The following is a 20,482-nucleotide window of genomic DNA, read 5'->3' on the forward strand; positions in this document are numbered from 1 at the left end:
ACATCTGGAAGATTAAACAGACTTGATCTGGATGGAGACGCCACTCGTGGTCTGCCGAGAATTGGCGACTGAGACTGTCCGCACGTACATTCAAGACCCCGGCCAGATGATTTGCCACCAAGCAAATCTGATGGTCCTTTGCCCAGGACCATAGCCGAAGAGCTTCTCTGCAGAGAAGGTACGACCCTACTCCTCCCTGTTTGTTTATGTACCACATCGTGGTAGTATTGTCCGTCAGGACCTGTACCGACTGACCACGAAGGGATGGGAGGAAGGCCTTGAGAGCCAGACGTACAGCCCGTAACTCCAACAGATTGATATGAAACACCTGTTCCTCTGGAGACCAAAGCCCTTTGATCTCCAGATCCCCCAGATGAGCTCCCCATCCTAGGGTGGAGGCATCCGTTATTACCGTGGCCACTGGTGGCGACTGCGCGAACGGCTTCCCCTGTGAAAGATTGTTGCCCGCAATCCACCACTTCAATTCCACAGCAGCATCTCTGGAGATCTTGACAGTACCTTCTAAATCTCCCTTGTGTTGAGACCACTGCCTTCGGAGGCACCACTGAAGAGCCCTCATGTGCCAGCGAGCATGCGTGACCAACAGAATGCAGGAGGCGAACAGACCGAGCAGACGAAGGACCTTGAGGACTGGAACTACCGCTCCATTTCGAAACATTGGAACCAATTCCTGAATATCTTGAATCCGCTGAGGCGGAGGAAAGGCTCGACTCAATGTTGTATCCAGTACTGCCCCTATGAACAGGAGGCGCTGAGAGGGCTCCAGGTGAGATTTGGGCACGTTCACCGAAAAGCCCAGGTCGAACAACAACTGGGTTGTTGACTGCAGATGATGCGACACAAGCTCCGGGGACTTGGCTTTGATCAACCAGTCGTCCAAGTAAGGGAATACTGCTATCCCCTTCCTTCTGAGCTCCGCCGCAACCACTGACATCACCTTTGTGAAGACTCGAGGTGCTGAAGTAAGACCAAACGGGAGGACCGCAAACTGATAGTGCTGCGACCCTACCACAAACCGGAGATACTTCCTGTGCGACTTGAGTATCGGGATATGAAAGTAAGCATCCTGCAAGTCGACAGACACCATCCAATCTTCCTTGTTCAACGCCAAAAGCACCTGTGCTAGGGTCAGCATCTTGAACTTTTCCTGTTTGAGGAACCAATTCAAGATCCTCAGATCCAGGATTGGTCTCAACTGACCATCCTTTTTGGGAATCAGGAAGTATCTTGAGTAACAACCTCGACCCTTTTCCTGCTCTGGGACCAACTCTACCGTGCCCTTTGAAAGGAGGACTTGAACCTCCTGTTCTAGCAACAGGAGGTGTTCTTCTGAACAATAAGATGGGCGGGATGAGGTGCGGGAACTCCCGAAAGGGAAGGGCGTAGCCTTTTCCCACAATGCCGAGAACCCAAGTGTCCGTTGTGATAGACTTCCACTTGTGGAGAAAACGCTGTAATCTTCCCCCTACAGGAGAGGAGTGAGTGGGAAACGGTGGAAGCCTAAGGCTGCTTCCCCTGCTGCACCCCTCCAGAGGACGAGGAAGAGGCAGAGTGCTGTTGAGAGGCTCCTCTGGTACGGACCCCACCCCTCCCCCTCCCTCTAAATGACCTATAGGGGAGGGAAGAGGCGGGTTGCTGGAACCTCCCCCGAAAGGAAGAGGAATAAGAGCCACGCCCAAATCCCCGAAACCTCCTGAAAATTCTAGAAGAGGCAGAGGAAGAAGGAGCTTGCAGTCCTAACGATTTGGCTGTGGCTCTGCTCTTCTTAAATCGTTCCAAGGCTGAATCTGCCTTGGCTCCAAACAGTCTGTCCCCATCAAACGGGAGGTCCAGCAGGGTCGACTGCACATCCGCAGAGAACCCTGAGTTTCGGAGCCAGGCCTGTCTTCTTGCCACCACAGCCGTGCCCATCGCCCTGGCCACCGAGTCGGTCGTGTCCAGCCCAGACTGGATAATCTGGGTCGCGGCAGCCTGGGCGTCCGAGACCACATCCAAAAGACCCTGGGGAAGCTCCGTGAATGAAGACGAAATATCATCCATCAGCGCATGGATGTACCTCCCCAGAATGCACGTGGCGTTGGTGGCCTTCAACGCCAAACTGCATGACGAAAATATTTTCTTGGACTGCGCATCCAGTTTCTTGGAGTCTCTGTCTCCAGGCACCGTCGGGAAGGAACCAGGCGCTGACTTTGAGGAACAGGAGGCTTGCACCACCAAGCTCTCCGGCGTAGGGTGTCTAGAGAGAAAGCCAGGGTCAGATGGTGCAGCTCGATACCTCCTGGCCACAGCCCTATGAACGGCCGAGGAAGACACCGGCTTCTTCCACACCTCCAACACCGGATCCAGCAAAGCCTCATTAAATGGCAAGAGAGGCTCAGCTGCAGCAGAGGCCGGATGCAATACCTCTGTCAGCAAATTCTGCTTTGCCTCTGCCACCGGCAAAGGCAGGTCCAAAAAGCTCGCTGCCTTCCTCACCACAGCATGAAAGGAAGCAGCCTCCTCCGTATATTCCCCTGGAGATGAAAGGTCCCACTCAGGGGAAGTGTCCAGCCCACTGGCTGTATCCAGACCATGCAGTCCGTCTCCAGAGTCCTCAATCTCTCCCTCCTCTAGGACTCGCTGGTACTCTTGCTCTTCTAAAAGACGGAGAGCACGCCTCCTCGAATGAAGTCTCTCCTCGATACGCGGAGTCGACATGGCCTCCGCCGACGTCGAAGAACGGCGCCGATCTCCAGAAGCATCTGACGCCGCGTCCGGCGCCACAGGCAGCTTCGGCGCCGAGGCAGGAGCCGGAGGACGAGGTATTGGAGCCGATGGACCAACCGGAGTCACAGGGCAAAATCCTGACTTCGACGGAGGGGCAACCTCCGGGGCCGAAACATCCGAAGCCACCGGAGCGGCCACCGACGCCGGCACCGGCGCCGAGCCCACATTCCCAAAAGGGAGAAAGGGCATAAAGGGTGCCGGCCGAAGAGGCGCAGGATCACCCAACGAAAAGGCCAAGGGCCCCGAAGGACCAGCCGGAGCAGCTCCTGGAGCCATCTGCTGAAAGATGGTATACATCGCATTAAGAAACGCGGTACTATCGGCTCCAGGAGTGGGAAAAGCCGGATACTGGGGTGCCTGGATCGAGGGCGACCCCGACGCCGGCCTCGACGTCTGCGACGCCGGAGAAAACACAAGAGGCTGCACCACCTCAATCACTGACGCCTGACCAGGTGAAGTCGGTGACGCCGGAGAGGGCAACGGCGTCGATGGATGCGGCGTGACCGTGGGGCTGACCTCCCAAGTCCTCCGACGCCGAGCCGAAGGTGACCTCGAACGAGACTCCTTGCTGGAGTGACGTCGTGAGTCTCTACGGCGCCGGGAGTCTCGATGACGCCGGTGAGACCTTGGCGAAGAAGACTTCTTATGATGTTTCTCCTTCTTCTTTGACTTTGCCATAAATAACTTGGCCTCGCGCTCTTTGAGGGCCTTCGGATTCATGTGTTGACATGAATCGCAAGTCGAGACGTCGTGGTCGGAGCTCAAACACCATACAGTCGGAGTGAGGATCTGTAACTGACATCTTGCCCCCACACTCTCGACAGGGCTTGAAACCCGACTTCCTCTGAGACATTGTTACCGTAGAGAAGACTACGCAGCAGACAATACACTGTAACCACGAAGGTAACAGTAACTCCCTCGAAGATAACCGTTTCGAATGCACGGAAAAAAGGGAACTGTCATCGGCACGTCGGCGAGGACTTCTTATTGCCTGTATGACGTCAGACGGCGTCGCGTGGGCTAGAGTGACGTCCTCGTCGACGTGCAGAGACTAGTAAGAAGATTTCCGTCAAATGCTGGCGCCATGGGAGTATTCATCAGGTGAGGAATCCACAGGTAGTTGTATCCATCAGAAATAACAGCTTATCCTGTGTCTGAGGGCATGGTTTGGGAAAAGGTTCTTTATCAGAACAAAAAGACAGACAAAAGTTGCTGTTGCCATACTGGTTGCAAGTTAAGGAATTCAGTGATTATTCCTGGTTCGGTTTCAAAGGACTGGGATACTAAAATAAGAAAACGTATGAAACCAGATTTACAGATATACATAACTTTGAACAATGAAGATCCTTATTTGATTGCATTGAATTGTAAAGTAATGCATTTACATTGTCGCAACTGTTACGCACACCACTGCACAAGGTCAGGTCTCATCCCACAGCTATTTTTCACAAAGTCCAAAACAACCCCAGAAGAATTTAATTACTGCCACTAAACAAATTTACTTGAAAATGTAAACAGAATTTAGTAATAGTTATCTCCTTTCTTATCAGCAAGAAAATGTATATAAAAAGTATGTGGAAAACCAAATATTGGCGAATTCAAGGTTAAGAAGCCCTGTTTAGAGCATGTACCATACCAAAAGAAATTTTTCTGAAAGAAAAACCGCTCCCCACCCCTAAGCTCTACCCATCCCTGAACCCTATTTAAAAAAAAAAAAAATCTAATCCCACCCATTCCTAAATCCTAAAAACCTTCACCACCCTAAAATCCATCCAATCCATAAAAACCATAAACCACCCTTATCCTCTACCCATCACTGCCCCTAAAATTCCTCAACATCCTTAGTCCACCCATCCCTGATCCATAAAAACCTCACACCCCCAAAACTCATCCGTGAAGCCTAAAATCCCCTCATCTCCCCTAAACTCCAACCATTCATGATACCTAAAAACCCTCACCACCATTAAATACCCTAATCCGAAAAGCCCCTTTGTCCCTGAACTCTACACATTCCTGACCATCAAAAACCCTCATCACACCTTAACATTACCAATCATTGAACCCAAAACCCCAAATAGTTATGTCCACCCAAGTTTAATTTCCTTTAAAAAGTTTCCTTTGATTTTCGATGTATTTGTATTGTCTTAAAATGGCCTTTCCTTAAAATAGATTTTCAATTATCTGGTTTCCATTAGGGTGGTTTCTCAAAGTTTGTTTTCTCCATTTATTCAAATACATTAACTACAATTGATATGGAAGATCTGCATTTTGATGAAGTTAGCAAATTAGTAGCAATATTACTACAAAAATAAGTCCCTCTGGACTTAATTCTGCCACAGACATTTATGATTTGCAGACAGCCAGAACTGCTTCAGAGATCAGAAGCAGTGCGACAATACCTTACTTCTTTTGCAGATATTCTTAATTCGATTTTCAACATATCAACTGGTATTGTGCACTTTAAGAACATTCATCTAGCTTGATGACTGGACTTTGTGTTCAGGCGGATAAAATATTTTTTCCACTCTTTGCTCTGTAGTCATTTTGGAAGATTTCCAACCATCCTTCATCATCTGTGGGATTGTCATCCTCCTCCTGATCAGACAAGGAAATCCTCAATATGGAGAGCACTTATTCAGCTGAGCCAAAGGGCTGAGAAATCATAGCACACTTCCTAGGACAGGAGTGAAATTCTTAGCTCAGTGAAAACTGGGTGTTGTCCTTTCACTCTGCAAGTGAAACTTGTCTAACGGTGAATGGACTGGTCTCATAGGTTCTCATTATCCTAATGAGGCTACTGGATTTAGGAGGCAGAATCACAGATTGTGGGGTACTAAGTACAATTTCACACCATGTGACACCTGTCGTCCTAATCCAGGTTTTTTGGGTAACGAGCAGCGCCTCATCTCTACCCAAGAGCAGGTATGATTGAGGCAACCAGGCGCATGACAAGACTCCTCAGGGGAATCGTGGTTGATCACATCTCATTCTCTTCCCCCCAGTCACATTAGTCTCACACAGGCAAAGACAAAAAGAGGCAGATTATAGTTCAATAAGGGCTTATTGAAGTAACTGCATCTTAGATAAAATGGCATGTATTGCAATAACTAGGATGATAAAACACAATAAAAGCAAGATTGTGACAAGAAGAGAGAAACAGTCCCACCATCCTGTCACTAGGAGTAATATATAGTTCTCCTACCTAAGCTATGTTAGAGAACAGCATAATAAACCTAATCTGCCCTTCCGGTTCCTCCCTCCCCCTCTTCCCCCCCCCACTCCCCCCACCCCCCCTGGGAAGACATCCCTGAGCAAGGAAGCCTGTAGTCTAGAGACACTGCCCCTATGTAGGCCAGAGGTTTGGCAGTCTAAGCAAGCAGCTGTTGCCATGCAGTCAGCATGCAGTCTGGTCGTCTGGCTGGATCTCCCTTTAACGTGTATGGGACAAAGGAGTGTTTTAATAAAAAAACAGCTGATGTTCTGAGAAAATGTCCCCATGTAAAAATGTGTGCATTTCTGTGAATGTTGGAGACACAGAGTACCACTTTTGCCGGCAACCCTATCTAACTGCAGCCTTGAGGAAAGCACAAAGTGAAATGCTAAGAACGTGATTCTTTCCTAGGCAAAACAAGAATTAGATAGAAGAAAAAAAAAATCCGCAAATGCAGACTGTTGCAGTGTCCAACTGAAATAACTTTGGACCTACATCATGAACATCCCTCAGTTGCTATCCTAGACATGGAAGTGTTACTGCAACCGTTGTAATCACCAGAAGCAATGGAAGATGCTTGTTATGATGGATCAATATTAGCAGGATCATCTTTGAAGAGCTTCCTGAAGACTGGCTCATGTCACTGTTGTCATTTGAGCCCCCAAATGAAACACTCACTATCCGAGTGCTTTAGAGCTACAACCACTTCCTGGTCCATCCACTTCACAATCTTATGACAAAATGCATACTTTGACTGTCTTTCCATGACTACATTTATGCCTCATTTGAATGCGAGTTGTAAACAGGGTAACCCAATATTCCCCACAGAACTTGGTAATCTAAACTGTAAAGCACACAATGTTCGAGGAGGAATTATTTGCATACAAATATTTCAGCAATATTAAATACTAGACCTTATACTCTCCATGAAACAATTCTTCGCATGAGCTGCTAGAGTCCCTTAGGAGTGATTTCTGATTGTTTGAAAGATTGCATATAGGACTGAAACCTTTTGTGGTTGGAGAACAGGAGGGTTTGGTGCTCTCCTTCTGTCCCTTGGATGTAAAGGGATAGTGGACTAGAGAAGGCACCAGTGCATTTGCATAAAAACAAAAAAAATCCTTGTTGCTTTGCTAAGTTGATGGATATATTAGTGATTATATAAAAATTATTCATTTTCCCAGAAACTAATTACACGCTTTTCGAAGATTTATTCATTTATGGAATTTGACCTATGGTTAATTACAACATTAACAGTATTTAATATCGCTGAAATATTTGTATGCAAATAATTCCTCCATTAACACCATGTGAACTTGAGGCCATGAAAATATCCTAAGATGACTAAGAGTAATACATGATTCAACAAGAACTATAGACAGGATCTTTCACATTATCCATTACAAAGACTGTCATAAAGAGTACAATTTTCTAAAACCATTTTTCTTTTTAAAACTGCATTTTTTCCAATTTGGCATATTCATTATCATGCCTGGTCCGTTTAATCGCCAAAATGCATCTCTTCTTGACAGACCAAATGATACAATATGCTTTTTATAATGTCTTTCATAACATCTTATATAGTGTAGTATTTCTTGTTATCTGAAACATGGAGGATGTGGAAAAAAAGTTTTCATGCAAACCTTGGCAGCAATTTTTTTGTGCTATGTTTTATATTTATGATATTGTACACAAATAGTTTATGCATTCATTTTTGGCTATAAAAATTGATCACTTTTCCCCAGAGCATGGATTGACAATTATAAAGTCTTTTGTATACATTTGACCCAACTACATAATATTCAGACATACAAGCCGGGATGACAAACACCCTAAGGCCAGACTCAATTTTGAGCAGGTCAAACTCCTTTTTTGAGAAGGCCAACACTCCGTTTTCGGCCCCATTATCAGCATGTCCACCTTTGACTGTGTGTAGTAATTTTAACATGTGCTAAGCAACCAGATGATCCTACTGAGAAAAAGAGAGAACAAAAAAAAAAAAAAACACCTTTAAGTATTGTGTATTTTCTCTTAGTGCAGCACTTGTGTGTAATATCCTGAACAACGAAATTAGCTTTGCATTACCACAGCGTCCCTGACTCCTTTTTAAGGGACAGTTCCTAACATAGTAAGCAAAGACACCACATCTATGTATTGAGTGGGATTGTGTGGGGCGACAACGTGTATTTTCAGGCTCAAGAGGTTGTTCACTACACTAAGGGTCTAACCTTGTAAAGCTAAGCCAAAGCCTTAGATTACAAAGCTCTAAAGAAGTGTGCCTGCCCAATATTGTCCTTGTAGATGATAGAATGTTTAGCCACATTTGAGCCAGCTGCGGACCAGGCTAAAATGAAGAAAATGATTGTCGTAACACTCAATTTTGCTCACAATCTGAGGCTGAAATAAAAAGAATCACAGCATGGGGCTGCTCTTTAATCTAGGGTTTCTGCTGAGATTTTGGAGTGTATTATGTAACTCATTAGAAAATATGTGCACAAATTTCTATCGGTCAGGTCATCGTCCACAGTCAAAGGTGTATAATAATGTTATAATCTAAACGCTAGATTCATTTTTATTATTAACCTTTCTGAGAAATAATATTTTTTAAATTGCTCAAAGGAGACGTTTTGGAAATGAAGGGTTGATAAAATCTTAACATTTAATGGACATTGGACGTTTATTTTGCATAGATATACAGTCAATTACATTATTAAAAAGAGTAGAAATCATAATTTAGGGTATCCTAATTTCGTTATATAATTTGCATCCCATATTCAAATTATAACAGCATTATTCCCCAAATTGAGCAGATGTAGATTAACCATACACTCGCTGCATAAAAAAAATTAAAAAAAACACACTAAACTGCACCATAATACCTTCTTTTTCTCTATATTCCTGATTTTGTGCTTGAGGCATATTAGGCCATTGTCGATGTACGTCTCGTAGGCCTGATATTGAGTGTTCGCTGAAGACAGCACCACAGGAAGGGTTTTCAGTAAAGGAGGGCTCCCATCCTCCTGCTGCCTAGTCAGCTTCATGCTCTTCTCTGTAGAGAGCCGGCGATACGGGGACTGGGAAAGCTGCACCATTGAACTGGTAGATCTAGAAAGAAATTTTAAACAAAGGTTTTCCATTAGGACCAACCAACCAGAACTTCCCTTGCTATTTCACAAAGCACGCTGGAAGTGGCATCTGAACTACAGAAGTTGAATACCAAAGGATAAAGCCATCAATATGGAAAGCTTAAAATCTAATTAACATCACTTCCACCAGGTTAACTGATGAAGAGACTACTTGTTAAAGTACCAAAATATACATGCATACACACGAATAAGAGCATTAAAATGACTGCCATGATGCATACATATAAGAAATGTTTGCTTTTTTCTTGTTTTATTTGGAATGCATAAAATATAAAAAGCCTGGAAAATGCAGATACTCTTACAAAGAGAGAAACGCACCAGCAGCAAGAGTGAAACATTTGGAAAGTAACTGCATGGCAGGAGCTTCGTAATTAGTTTCACTCGCTACTGCAACCTAAAGTTTATAGAAATAGCTAACTGTAGGTAGGAAAGGGGGGGTGATTGGCAATCAGTGAATCCATCTACCATGCAAGCACAAACTGACAAAAATATGACCACATGCGATGGGCACCTGGTACCACATATTTCAGAAGGCTTAAACAGTGATCCAAAATCACATCCCTATATGACACATACAAATTAAACTTAAACAAAGAGATAGATATTAACATATCAATTAAGAAATAAATGTATACACAAACCCAAATGCTGTTGATCATGCTCCAGTAGGATGTCCTAGTAAATGCAGTTTTGTAGCTGAGTAAACCAGAATTATATTATTGAATGTGCAAACTCGTTTAAAGTGTTAAAAATTAAAATGTTAAAACTTAACCTCGAGTTAATAAAGGAAACTAAAAAACATGATCTCAACACAGAAGGATTTACTCAAATGAGAGTGACCCTAAACTAAGGACTATAGTGGATTATACTTTAGGATATGAGTATTTGAGCCCCCACTTCCATTTTTAAGACCTATGCTTGAGTAATGGATATCAAAAGCAAGCAAGGTCTTCGAATCTAAAGAACATGCATGAACGTGTTTGAGGATGCGGTACGTACAATCTGGAGTTTAGTGTTCAGGAGTTATTCAACTATTTTACATACTGAATTAGTAGGTATGTGTTCTTTGATGCTTACTTAAAAATGAGGATGAATTGTTTCAATTAAATCTCATCTAAACCAGAGGGAGAACATCTCCGCTTATTTGGTTGATTAAGTTAGGATTTTGCTGTATTCCATGAATGACTTTGGATGTGGTTCCTAAACAGATCATAATCTTAAAATTGTATTATTTTAGGAACCTCTGGAGTAGCACCTGAACATTTTGATTTCTGGTCATTTCTTCTGGTGAGCAACTGCATGAAAATTATTTTACAATACTTTTGTATCAAAGTGAAGCACAAAAAGATCCAGGAAATAAAAAAATGAATCTGGTAAATAAACATGGTACACTTCAAAGGTTTCATTTTTTCCTAAACCTTGCAGAGTAACAAATTAAATGTAGTGCTATTAAGTTTCGTCGTTTTAAATGGCAAGCACCAGATTTAACTCTTGAAGGCATTGCCTTCTCAACAAACAGGCCACAGGTACGCCATGCCTGCCACCAAATGTATTAAAAAAGGTGGGGCATAATTCTGGTATTTGTGAAAGGCTGCTTGTCCATGAACCATGAGATCATTGTAATACCGATATTTTCACAAAGGAATTAGAAAGTGTGTCATGGACACTCAATTTCACTTGTATTACTATAGTTACATTCAAGCATAAGTTATGGCATCACTTGGGGTTGTAGCAACCTAGGAGAATACATTTTTTTTTTAGGCTAGGGAATGCTTAAACAAAACAAGATTTGCTGAGCAGAGCAGATTTTTCCATGCTAGTTTTTAGATTCAAATTAACCATTTGTCTGCTATATATATATATATATATATATATATATATATATATACACACACACAGAATATATACACACAGAATATATATACACACACACAGAATATATACCCACACACAGAATATATACCCACACACAGAATATATACCCACACACAGAATATATACCCACACACAGAATATATATACACACACAGAATATATATACACACACACACACACACACACACACACACACACACACACACGAGCCCTGTGCCTGGCTGCTCTTTGTTGTACACCCTTCCCAGCGCCAATTGGGAACACATTCTGGTTTGGCCGAGGGGATGAGGGTGTGGTGGGAAGAAGTGGGCAGAGGCATTGAGTTTGCCAGTGTCAGATACTTGCTGGACAACAGCAAACTCTAGAAGACAGCCCTGGGCTCACTTATGGGCTTCCTCATTAATACACTAGTGACATCACTAGTGAGGTTACATCTGATAGGTCTGGAAGGCCCTCCCAGGTCTGTCCAATGATTAAGCTGGTGCGGCACATGTGTGTTCATGACAAAGTTGCAACGTCGGGGCAGCAGTGGGTGCAGCACACACTGCATGGCCAAATTTACTATTATAACATCAGTTGTGGAATATTTTGTAGAAAGTTTATAATATCCCCAGTATTTTAAGAAAGAGTAATGCAAAGATGTAACTTTGCATTGACTACACTGATGCCCTTCCAACTGTGCCACTCATGGCAAAAAAAATGTGAGACTACCACTAGTACATAGGGCTATGTAAGAGGCAAAGAGTTACCGAAACCCCCGGGTCCTCCCAAGTCATGACCGACTACTTTCTGCTTGTGGGAGGCTGCAAGAGAAGCAGCCCAGCCCCTCCTATCTGCCACTCCACCACCCTCCAACCCCACCAAAGGATATAAATTAGGAAACTTGAACTTGAATAAAACTAACTAAGATTGTTCCTAGTCCCTTCTATCCCAGTTTGAGCACTCCATCTTCCAATACTTCTATATCCAAGAGAAGCTTTGATGGGAAAACAGCTGCACACCTTTACATCAGCAAGGAGCCAGGCCCAATTCGGATTTTCTTAAGCCCAAAAAAATACATAAAAAATAAACAGACACTGTATACCACCTTGTTCTCCAAAAGGGCCTTTGGATAGATCCTTCAACAAATACCAAGCCTCAGTTGGTACAATAAGGTACCATCAATGCCTCAGTTCCACAGAGATGAAGTGGAAACTGCTCCTGTAGGTAGCTGGCTCTTTATTTATCAAAATGATATATACTGTGCAAAGAGTCCAGGAGTTCCCCTACTAGTGGCCAGGGGCTTGCTCGATCAATCCCAAAGTGCTCTTTCAGGGAAGTAGTGTGGTCAAGCAGCCTTAGGCTGCTCAGAGGAGTGTTAGACATCTGCAAATACACAGTCAAACGAGACCCATGACTCAAGAAGGAGATCCACACCAATTTAGAAAAGTAATAAGTATCTTTATATATGCTTTGGCACCAGAATGAATATGATCAGGGAAGTACGTTTAGCAAGAAAAACCTTTTCAGTTTTGAAGAGTCGACAGTGCAATTTCTGGAAGTTGCAATGTTACCATACAGAAGAAAAACAGACAGCAAAACAGGTACACAGGGTGGCACTGGGGCAGACAGGTGCAAAGGGGTATTACAGCATCAGGTGCCCAATGTTACTTTATTGGGATCGGTCTGGTAGAAAAGATGCTGCAGGTGAGGACTGGGGAATCCAGTCGGGAGGAACCAACAAATCGGTTCCAATCTTAAGATGTCCAGGGATGAGGGGACATCTTCAGTCCTCTTCTCCATGGGCTGGGAGAACAGGTGAAGAGGTGTTCTGAGGCATCAAGTTTTTCTCCATCGGAGAACTTGTGGTTGATGGGGCCTGTGTGCAGAGGCTGCAGGCGACGTCTGAGGGTCCACAGTAGGCAACTCCAAGTTGGTCTTTGTGTCTGGAGGGCTACGGAACCACACTGGCACTGTTGCTCCACTTCAACTTGGGTGGTGCAGTGGTGCTTTCCAGTGTTAGCTTTTTGGTGGTCCATAGTCCTCACTGTTATCTTGGGACACCTGCAAGTTGCAAGGAATCAGCTCTGCTGTTCCACAGGAGTTCCTGGGTCTTTGTTGAAGGCAGGCAGGCCTCCCAGGCTTTTGGAGGCATAGCAGCTTTCAGAGCTAGCAGACTCTGGCACAAATCAGCAGGAACAGTAGACAGGTCGGGAGGGCTGGGGCCAAGTCAGGTACTTCTTCCTCAGGCTTTGCTTTTGTGGCTCTTGGGTATCCTTCATAGGTTTGCAAGAATCAGCTTTCGTGGTGCCAGGGGCTTCCCTAAATACTGCATTTAGGAGAGTTTCAGGAGTGTAGGGTAGTAGCCAATGGGCTACTTACACAAGGTCGTCACACCCCCTATATGACCAATTCATGTGGGGAGTGGGCATAACTCTGACCCAGAGTTCCTAAATCTGCCAACACCAAGATGGCAGATTTTTGGAAGTTTGGTCCACACCCTAGGAGGTCAGACCTGTGTCTGGTGGCTTCAAGCTGGCTAACACTAGTGAGTCTCCACACAGGTAGTCGGTAGGTTTTCAGGGGTTACCTTTAAGGTGCCCATCGGGTGCAAGTTTTAGTAAACCAACCACTGATATCAGGGAGGGTTCATTAAAAAGAGATGTTTGATACCAAACATCCCTAGTTTCAGTGAAGCCATCATATAGCTGGGGAACTCCTAGTGACCAGTGTCCAGCATGAGGATATTAGAGAGGAGGGGGAAATAGAAAAAAAAAACCAAGGTAGTGAGAAAATGGGAGAAGAACAAGGATTGAGGGGGGGCAAGCAGGAGATGTGAGGAATACAAAGTGTATGAAATGAGGTCATTAAGAGGAAGTAAAGCAAGATGGAAGTCAGGTGTGTGTGGAATTCCTATAGCCCGCACACAGGACACATTGCTTGGGGTCAGGGACAACAAGTTTTCATGTTTATTTTGTCCTTGGGCAAATAGGCCCAACCCCCTGTAAAACAAACCATTTTGCTGCCAGTTTACAGTACCACATTATGGAGCAGGGAAGTGAACTAAGGAGGTCATTATGAACCCCGGTGGTTCAACCCGCCATGTCGGCAGCGGCTGAAAAGCCCACCACCGGCATGGTGTGCTGAACCGCCATATAATGAACTGCGTGAGGGCCACCATAGGTGGCCCTCACCCACCGCCAGGCTGCCTCCAATAGGCAGCCTGGCGGTGGACGGCATCATCATCCGACAGTGCTGCGCTGCTGCCCCTCAGATAATGATCCCATGTCCTCCAGCCTTTCACTCGCGGGTTTCCCTGCCAGAGAAAGGCTGGCGGAAGGGGTGCTCCAGGGATCCCCTGGGGGCCCCTGCACTTGGCATGGGCAGGGGCCCCTGTGCAGTGCCCCATCGTGCAGGTCCCTACCTGATTTATGGGCAGTGAGCTACGCGACGGGAGCAGCTGCACCCGCCGCACAGAGGATGGGGCAGCCGGCAATATCTCGGCCAGGCATTCTGCTGGGCAGGAACAATGTTTCCACCCGCCGGCCCAGCAGAATGTTTATTATACAGCCAGCGGGGTCCCAGGGGGGCTGGGGGTCAGTAGAATGACCGCCGGCCTGAACAAGGCTGTGAAAACTGCTGTGTTCATAATGAGGGCCTAACTGTCTGCAGTTGCATTAATATTTGTGTCCATAGGTTTATGCTGTTTGAGCTTGTATTTATGGTTCATTATTGCAAAACCGTTATGTTGAGCGCTCTAAATACATGTTGTAAGCTTGGATTGCACTATTGACGTGCTTCTAGTAAAAATAAAAAATGAACATGATGGCAAAGTTTAACAACATGTAATACTCCCAGACTGCTCTGATTAGTTGCAAACAATTGCAGAAGCTTGAATGCAATTGCGATTATTATTTGCTTTCAACATAAAACGTTCACAATACAAATGCAACTAGGAAAAAATGTTTTCGCTAAATTGCAGTCAAATTTTAGGTAACATTTCTTTGAAGCATCATTCAATAAAATGTTTTGATGCATGCTAGTTTTTCCTAAAACCAGTTTCAACAAGATTATGTCAAACATGAAGATAAACGAGCATTGGCAAAGCCAATGGGTCAGATATTGCTGGTCAGTCTTTTGGTTTTGTCGATTCAGGTCTTATTCTGACATGGCTTTTATGAAACTGTTGTGGGAGCTGCAGGGCCATCAACATTGTAAGAAACATTGTCAAAAAGCAAAAATATTTTTTGGTCTCAAAAAACACATTGCCACACTAGTTTCTAGCATTGAACAAAACGACAGTGTGCCAATATGCTCCAAGTGAAGAGCAGATTGCCATCATTTACAGTGAAAGACAGTCAATAGATAGAGAGATAGAATTCTAATAAACACAAAAGGTCTTGGTTAACGCCAGACCTAAATAGGGGCGCAATTATTAAACAAAATCACAAAATTGCACCCATGGCATAGGTCTTTGCATTAGTGCATAATTACATATTTCATGAATTTACATAAGTAGACCAGGGACTTTTACTCCTAGAAAATAGTGCTTGACTCCGTGGTAGTGCGGGTCAAGCTGTCCAAGGCTTTTTTTTTTTTTTGGAGCAGGGCTGGAGGGTGTCAAAGTTTACGTGGGGACAAGCCTCAAAATACTCACCAATCTTAATAAATGCCCAGCCAGATACTTGCTTATGTGAAAAAGCTAGTATTTATATCTGAACACAAAGTGAACCCTGGGACATGACAAATACACTATCTTTATAAGTCCAGCACCCTAGTGTGTTCCAGGCACGATCCTGATTCCCACTTTCCCCTCTATTGACTGATTATTCCCAGTGTAGGCCCTACCAGCAAGAATAATTCCTAGACATTCCATGATGGGCTTTTAAAGTCAACGTATCTCAGTGTTGTAGAGCTGTAGTCCAGGCATGTACCCTCAATGGCTCGGAGGCCAAGTGATCAGTCTTACCTGCTCATGCAGGCATTGAAGTATGAAAGGTCCAGCAACATGGCACTCAGCAGGAGTGAGTGCTAGGGAATGAGTGAAGGTCTGCCTGCTGTAGGCAAGGCAGATGGGCACCCACAGCACTCCTCCAGCGGTGCTGTAAGTCTTCCTGATTCTGGCCCCAGGTCTCAGGCAGCTTCTCGTTTACAAAGGCAAAATTTATGTTCTGGTTACATGGATCATGCGCCCACTACCCATCCCTTTTACAAGTTGCACATAGGCAACTGCTTTCTTCCCCATGGCTCTCATCTGGTATACAGGGTTGTGAACAGCAGCACACAGGGCAATGGCCCTTCCTGGCCACAGCTCCGCACAGTGCAACAGCTCCTAATTTCACAAGGCTCCACCTGGCGATCACCAATGGCTTGGGATGCAGCCTCAAGCAATTGCCAGTGGATGAGATTAATTCAAGCATTCCATCCATCACCATGCGTTTGTGTGTGACACACTACGTGTGCAGTTTGCTCAACAAGGGCCCCGGGCTCATTGTGCCACTGCAACCTAGCTGAACCTCTGAAGAGCACTAACTAGGGAGGAACCAGTCCTAGGTCACTTGTGTTTTAGTTCAGGGAGGGCCTGGCAGTTCGGGCTCACCTGTTTCCATGAAGAACAGGGTCAAGACTGGTTTGCATATGGGTGGGTCCAAACTGTGGTGGCATAATGGGCAAACAATACGATGGATCGGGATGTTGCCCTGAGCGACTACCATTGGCTGAGATTAATTTAAGTCTTCAATTAATCACCTGGTTTTGTATGGAGTGGGCCACAGGCAGATGGCCCAGTTAGTGCAGTGGTCCAGACTGGACCATGATTCTCCTACTTCGTTAAAGGGATCTGCATGACAGGATCCTCACTGAACCCTGCTCCCTCCTTCTCACAGGGTCCCTCTGGTCTTGGCAGGCAGGCAGATGCACCAGTATCCAGAGTAAGTGGTGTTGATTCTCCTGTGTGATGTCCCCTCACCCAGCAACGAGACTAGCAGACCCCTGTCCCCAGTCCTGGCACAACAAGCAGACATGATGCTGAACTTACCCATGTTGATGGCCACCACAGTTTAACAATTTGGGAGACTCAAGCTGCTCTTTTCATAATCCACTTCAAGATACAGATATGATTTAGAGTCTCAGTGTTTGACATTTGTGTGGAGCATGTTGCCTAATTGTTAAGTGTCCACTCTTCTGTCCCATCCTTTGTCCAGGGAGCAGTCTGTCACAACAGGAGCAACTCTTATCTTGATATCCCCATCACAGGCCAATAGAGTGAGCAGAGATCACATCTGGCCGTCAGCCTCACTGATATCTGTTTAACAAAATGTTACAAAGGCCCCAGTCCTGGTTTTTTATGCTTCTTGGTCTCTGCAGTGGTGCTTTTATAAGCTCCTTCATCTCCGACAATATGCCTGGGCCCCACTGACTTCTCCAGAATCAGAGAGCCTTTCTGAAGTTCACAAGAGGCCCTGCAAAAAGTCTAGGTCATAGCACACACTCATGATCTCTGGACGCCTATGACCAAACATTGTTACCAAGGATCCAGAAAAAGTTGCACCTTGGGCAATCAGGGCAGGGTTGCACATACATCACCATGCAGGGAACTTTTCTGTCAAACACTTTTCGCATACATCTCAACATCTCTACCTATAGCAAGATAAAGAGCAGTTGGATGACAACAGCTGGTTAATGCCTCATGCCTAGGTGCATCCACAAGCTGAAAAGGAACTATGAATTTGGACACTATGTTGACCCTCACGCAATTACATCTCTCCTTAGAGAAGTCATGTTGATGTACATTAGATTATGTCCACCTTTAACAGTTCACCATCATCCTACCTGGTACTTATCCAATAGATTTCGAAGAGTCCCTATTATCTGTGTGAATGGAAGAAACCAATGCAAGAATGTAAGAAGTCCGACAGTAGGAAGGTCCACACGATGAGCAGGTGAGAAACCACTTCAACTCAACTACCAGCTCAAACCCCAATGTTCCACGGCTACACTAGAACCCTTAAAATAGTGACCATTTACATCAGTCTGCAAACCATCTGAAGGAATGTTACATGAAGTTTAGATGTGCAGTGTAGAGTAACTGTTCGAAGACACTAAAGATGGTAGCAGAAGAATTACCATAAATTGAGGTCACAGGATTCTGTCCTCACTTTGAAAACTAATGACCCCGTCTACTGCCATCTTGGGGGTAAGTTATCACCTCGTAGTTGAGAGGAGAGAGGCATCTGAAGCAATGACGCGTTAATCTGCTGCTCAGTGAGCAGTGCTAATTGAAATATTTGTACTGCGGTGGCATTGGGATAGTTGGGGAAGGAGACCAAATACTCCATTATTGCAGCAAGGAAAAGTAATCCTTTAGCAGACTGTTCCAGGGGAGGCGGGCGGGGAGTTTGGGAAGGACGTGGGATGACACTGGTACCTGTAGAATTGAAAACTTAACTTCCAACTTCTTTACAGTTCTGACACATTTTGCCACAAAGTAGGCAAAGTAGGGGCTTAAGTGCCTGCAGTAGGGAGCATAAGATTAGCGTCTTTGTTCGGCTAGCTAGCCACCGCCTCAGACGGGGCAAGGTACAAAGTCTCATCTTTGTGTACCAACCTTCTTATGGTGAGATAATTGATATTATCCAGATAGTCTTACACATAGGCTTTGCAAAACAGAACACTGCCCTGGCTGGTTCTGGGCTCAAGAACCGTATCCAGGCCGTGCTTCTTTGTTTCTCCCTTTACAAGTGCAGGGTTATCCTTAACCATGTAATACTCAGAGCCATAGAAAGTTCAAGTGCCCAACACCTTCCCTAATTTGATCTAACAATCGTTGCCTTTTCTCATTTCATTTATTCTGCCCAGTCCCAGCACTTCTATGCAGAGCAGGGCAGGAGAAATTAGGTTTTACCTAGAACCGATCTTCAACTGCAATTAAACCCAGCTTTGCTCCAAATGATGCAACCAACGGGGCTATTTTCGCTACCCACCCAAACTCTGAGAAGAGTGTTCCAAGATGTTGGCTCCATCACCCAAATCCTCAGCACACTGTAGCGCTAACTTCATAGCCTACACAGACAGGCCTCCGGGGTCTTTAAGCACAGATTCCCCCCCCTCCCTCCCCAAGGCTACAGACACTATATATTCGATTGCTTTGTGGTTCATACACAAGATTTACGCTGAATAATTAATTTGTGCTGTCCAACAGGACACGCATTGTACCTTCTGTAAAGACAGTGATCACCGTGTCCTCCTAAACACGATGCTAAGTGCTTCGAGATATTAAAGGAGACTGACTATAGTAAGTTTATGCAAGGTAATCGTGTTAGTGTTTGGAGGTAAAACATTCACTTTTCAGGAGACCATACCCAGATGTAACTTCAAGGGGGGGGGGGGGGGGGGGGGGGGGGGAAGAGATATTTTTTTTTCCTATTTCTAGGGAGTTTTTGAGGCTAGCAACAGTGGGAACGGGGCAGTGCAAAGCCTTTTGGAAGAAACTTTGTGGCCGTTGTGATCACACTCAATTCGAGCAGCAATGCCGGATGACAAAAAAGCATCACACAAACGAGATTTGATTTTTGTTCAGAGCGAAGAGAAAGGTAAGCAAGTAGCTTTCTTTCAGATCTGGGTGTTACCTCTGCGTTACTGCGAGTTAAGGTATCTTGTGCATTTGTAGTGAAGAAACAGTATTTTAAATGTATGGTCGACAGGTCCCAGGTTGTTTACTGGCATTTCTGGCGACAGCGGAATGTGTGTGACCTCTATAGGGACACATAAAAGTAACTTTCGGGGACACGCTGGTGTAGTTCTCACGCTAAAGGGATACATCGGAAGTGTTTTTTCGGGGAGGATAGGTATGCGTGTTGGCGTTTTCAGTGCCGAGCAACCCACGCTCGGTAATCTCCGGCTAACAGACACTCGATGGCTTTTTCCCGTTTAAGAAACGCACCTGCAAGCGATCACCTGGCTGCAGAGCGCAACCAGACAAAGCTTTCTGCCCGACCGGGCAACTTTAGTGCTATTATCCGGGTCGGACAACGGTGGGGTAGTTTTAACACACCTCCCCTTTCACGGGCCACGGTGCTAGGCAAGCTTGTAACCCTGCTCCGCGCAGACCCGTGACCCCTACCACACTCGCACTGTGGCCAGGCAGGCTCCAAACTCCGACAGTTACCTTCTCCGCCCGCCCGGGGCTGAGTTGCTCGAACCGTGCAGCGACCGCTGCTCCTGAAACTCCGCCTCTACCTCACACCCGCTTGCAAAAGACCCGCCCCCTGCTGCCACCGCCCATCTTTATATCTTCGCTACAGCAGGTCCGGACAGAGACCCCGCACCGGGAGGAGACCGCAGGGAGGGAGGAGCCAGGAAACGCCCAGCTTCAACCTGCGTCCCGCAGTCCGTTTTGTCCCATTGTGACGTGGGCGCGTGAGTTACCGCTTGTAGGCGTCGTTCACTGAGTTCTTTTTATTCTAACAATAAGACGCATGTGTCG

At 45.4% G+C, this 20,482-nt stretch overlaps 1 protein-coding gene across 2 annotated transcripts in view; it reads right to left on the minus strand.

The window, feature by feature from the left end:
* CAPRIN2 (caprin family member 2) overlaps nucleotides 1–20,253 on the minus strand; it is a 743,926-nt gene extending 723,673 nt beyond the window's left edge. For both annotated transcript variants that reach the window (XM_069228195.1, XM_069228194.1), the window contains exons 1-2: nucleotides 20,165–20,253; nucleotides 8,878–9,103 (exon numbers count right to left, since the gene is read on the minus strand). In XM_069228195.1, coding sequence (XP_069084296.1) covers nucleotides 8,878–9,090 — 213 coding nt within the window. In that variant the 5' untranslated portion in view covers nucleotides 9,091–9,103; nucleotides 20,165–20,253. The remainder of the gene's footprint in view (nucleotides 1–8,877; nucleotides 9,104–20,164) is intronic.
* Nucleotides 20,254–20,482: the final 229 nt, after the last annotated feature.

Source organism: Pleurodeles waltl, chromosome 4_1 (genome assembly GCF_031143425.1).
Source record: "Pleurodeles waltl isolate 20211129_DDA chromosome 4_1, aPleWal1.hap1.20221129, whole genome shotgun sequence".
NCBI classification, from domain to species: domain Eukaryota; kingdom Metazoa; phylum Chordata; class Amphibia; order Caudata; family Salamandridae; genus Pleurodeles; species Pleurodeles waltl.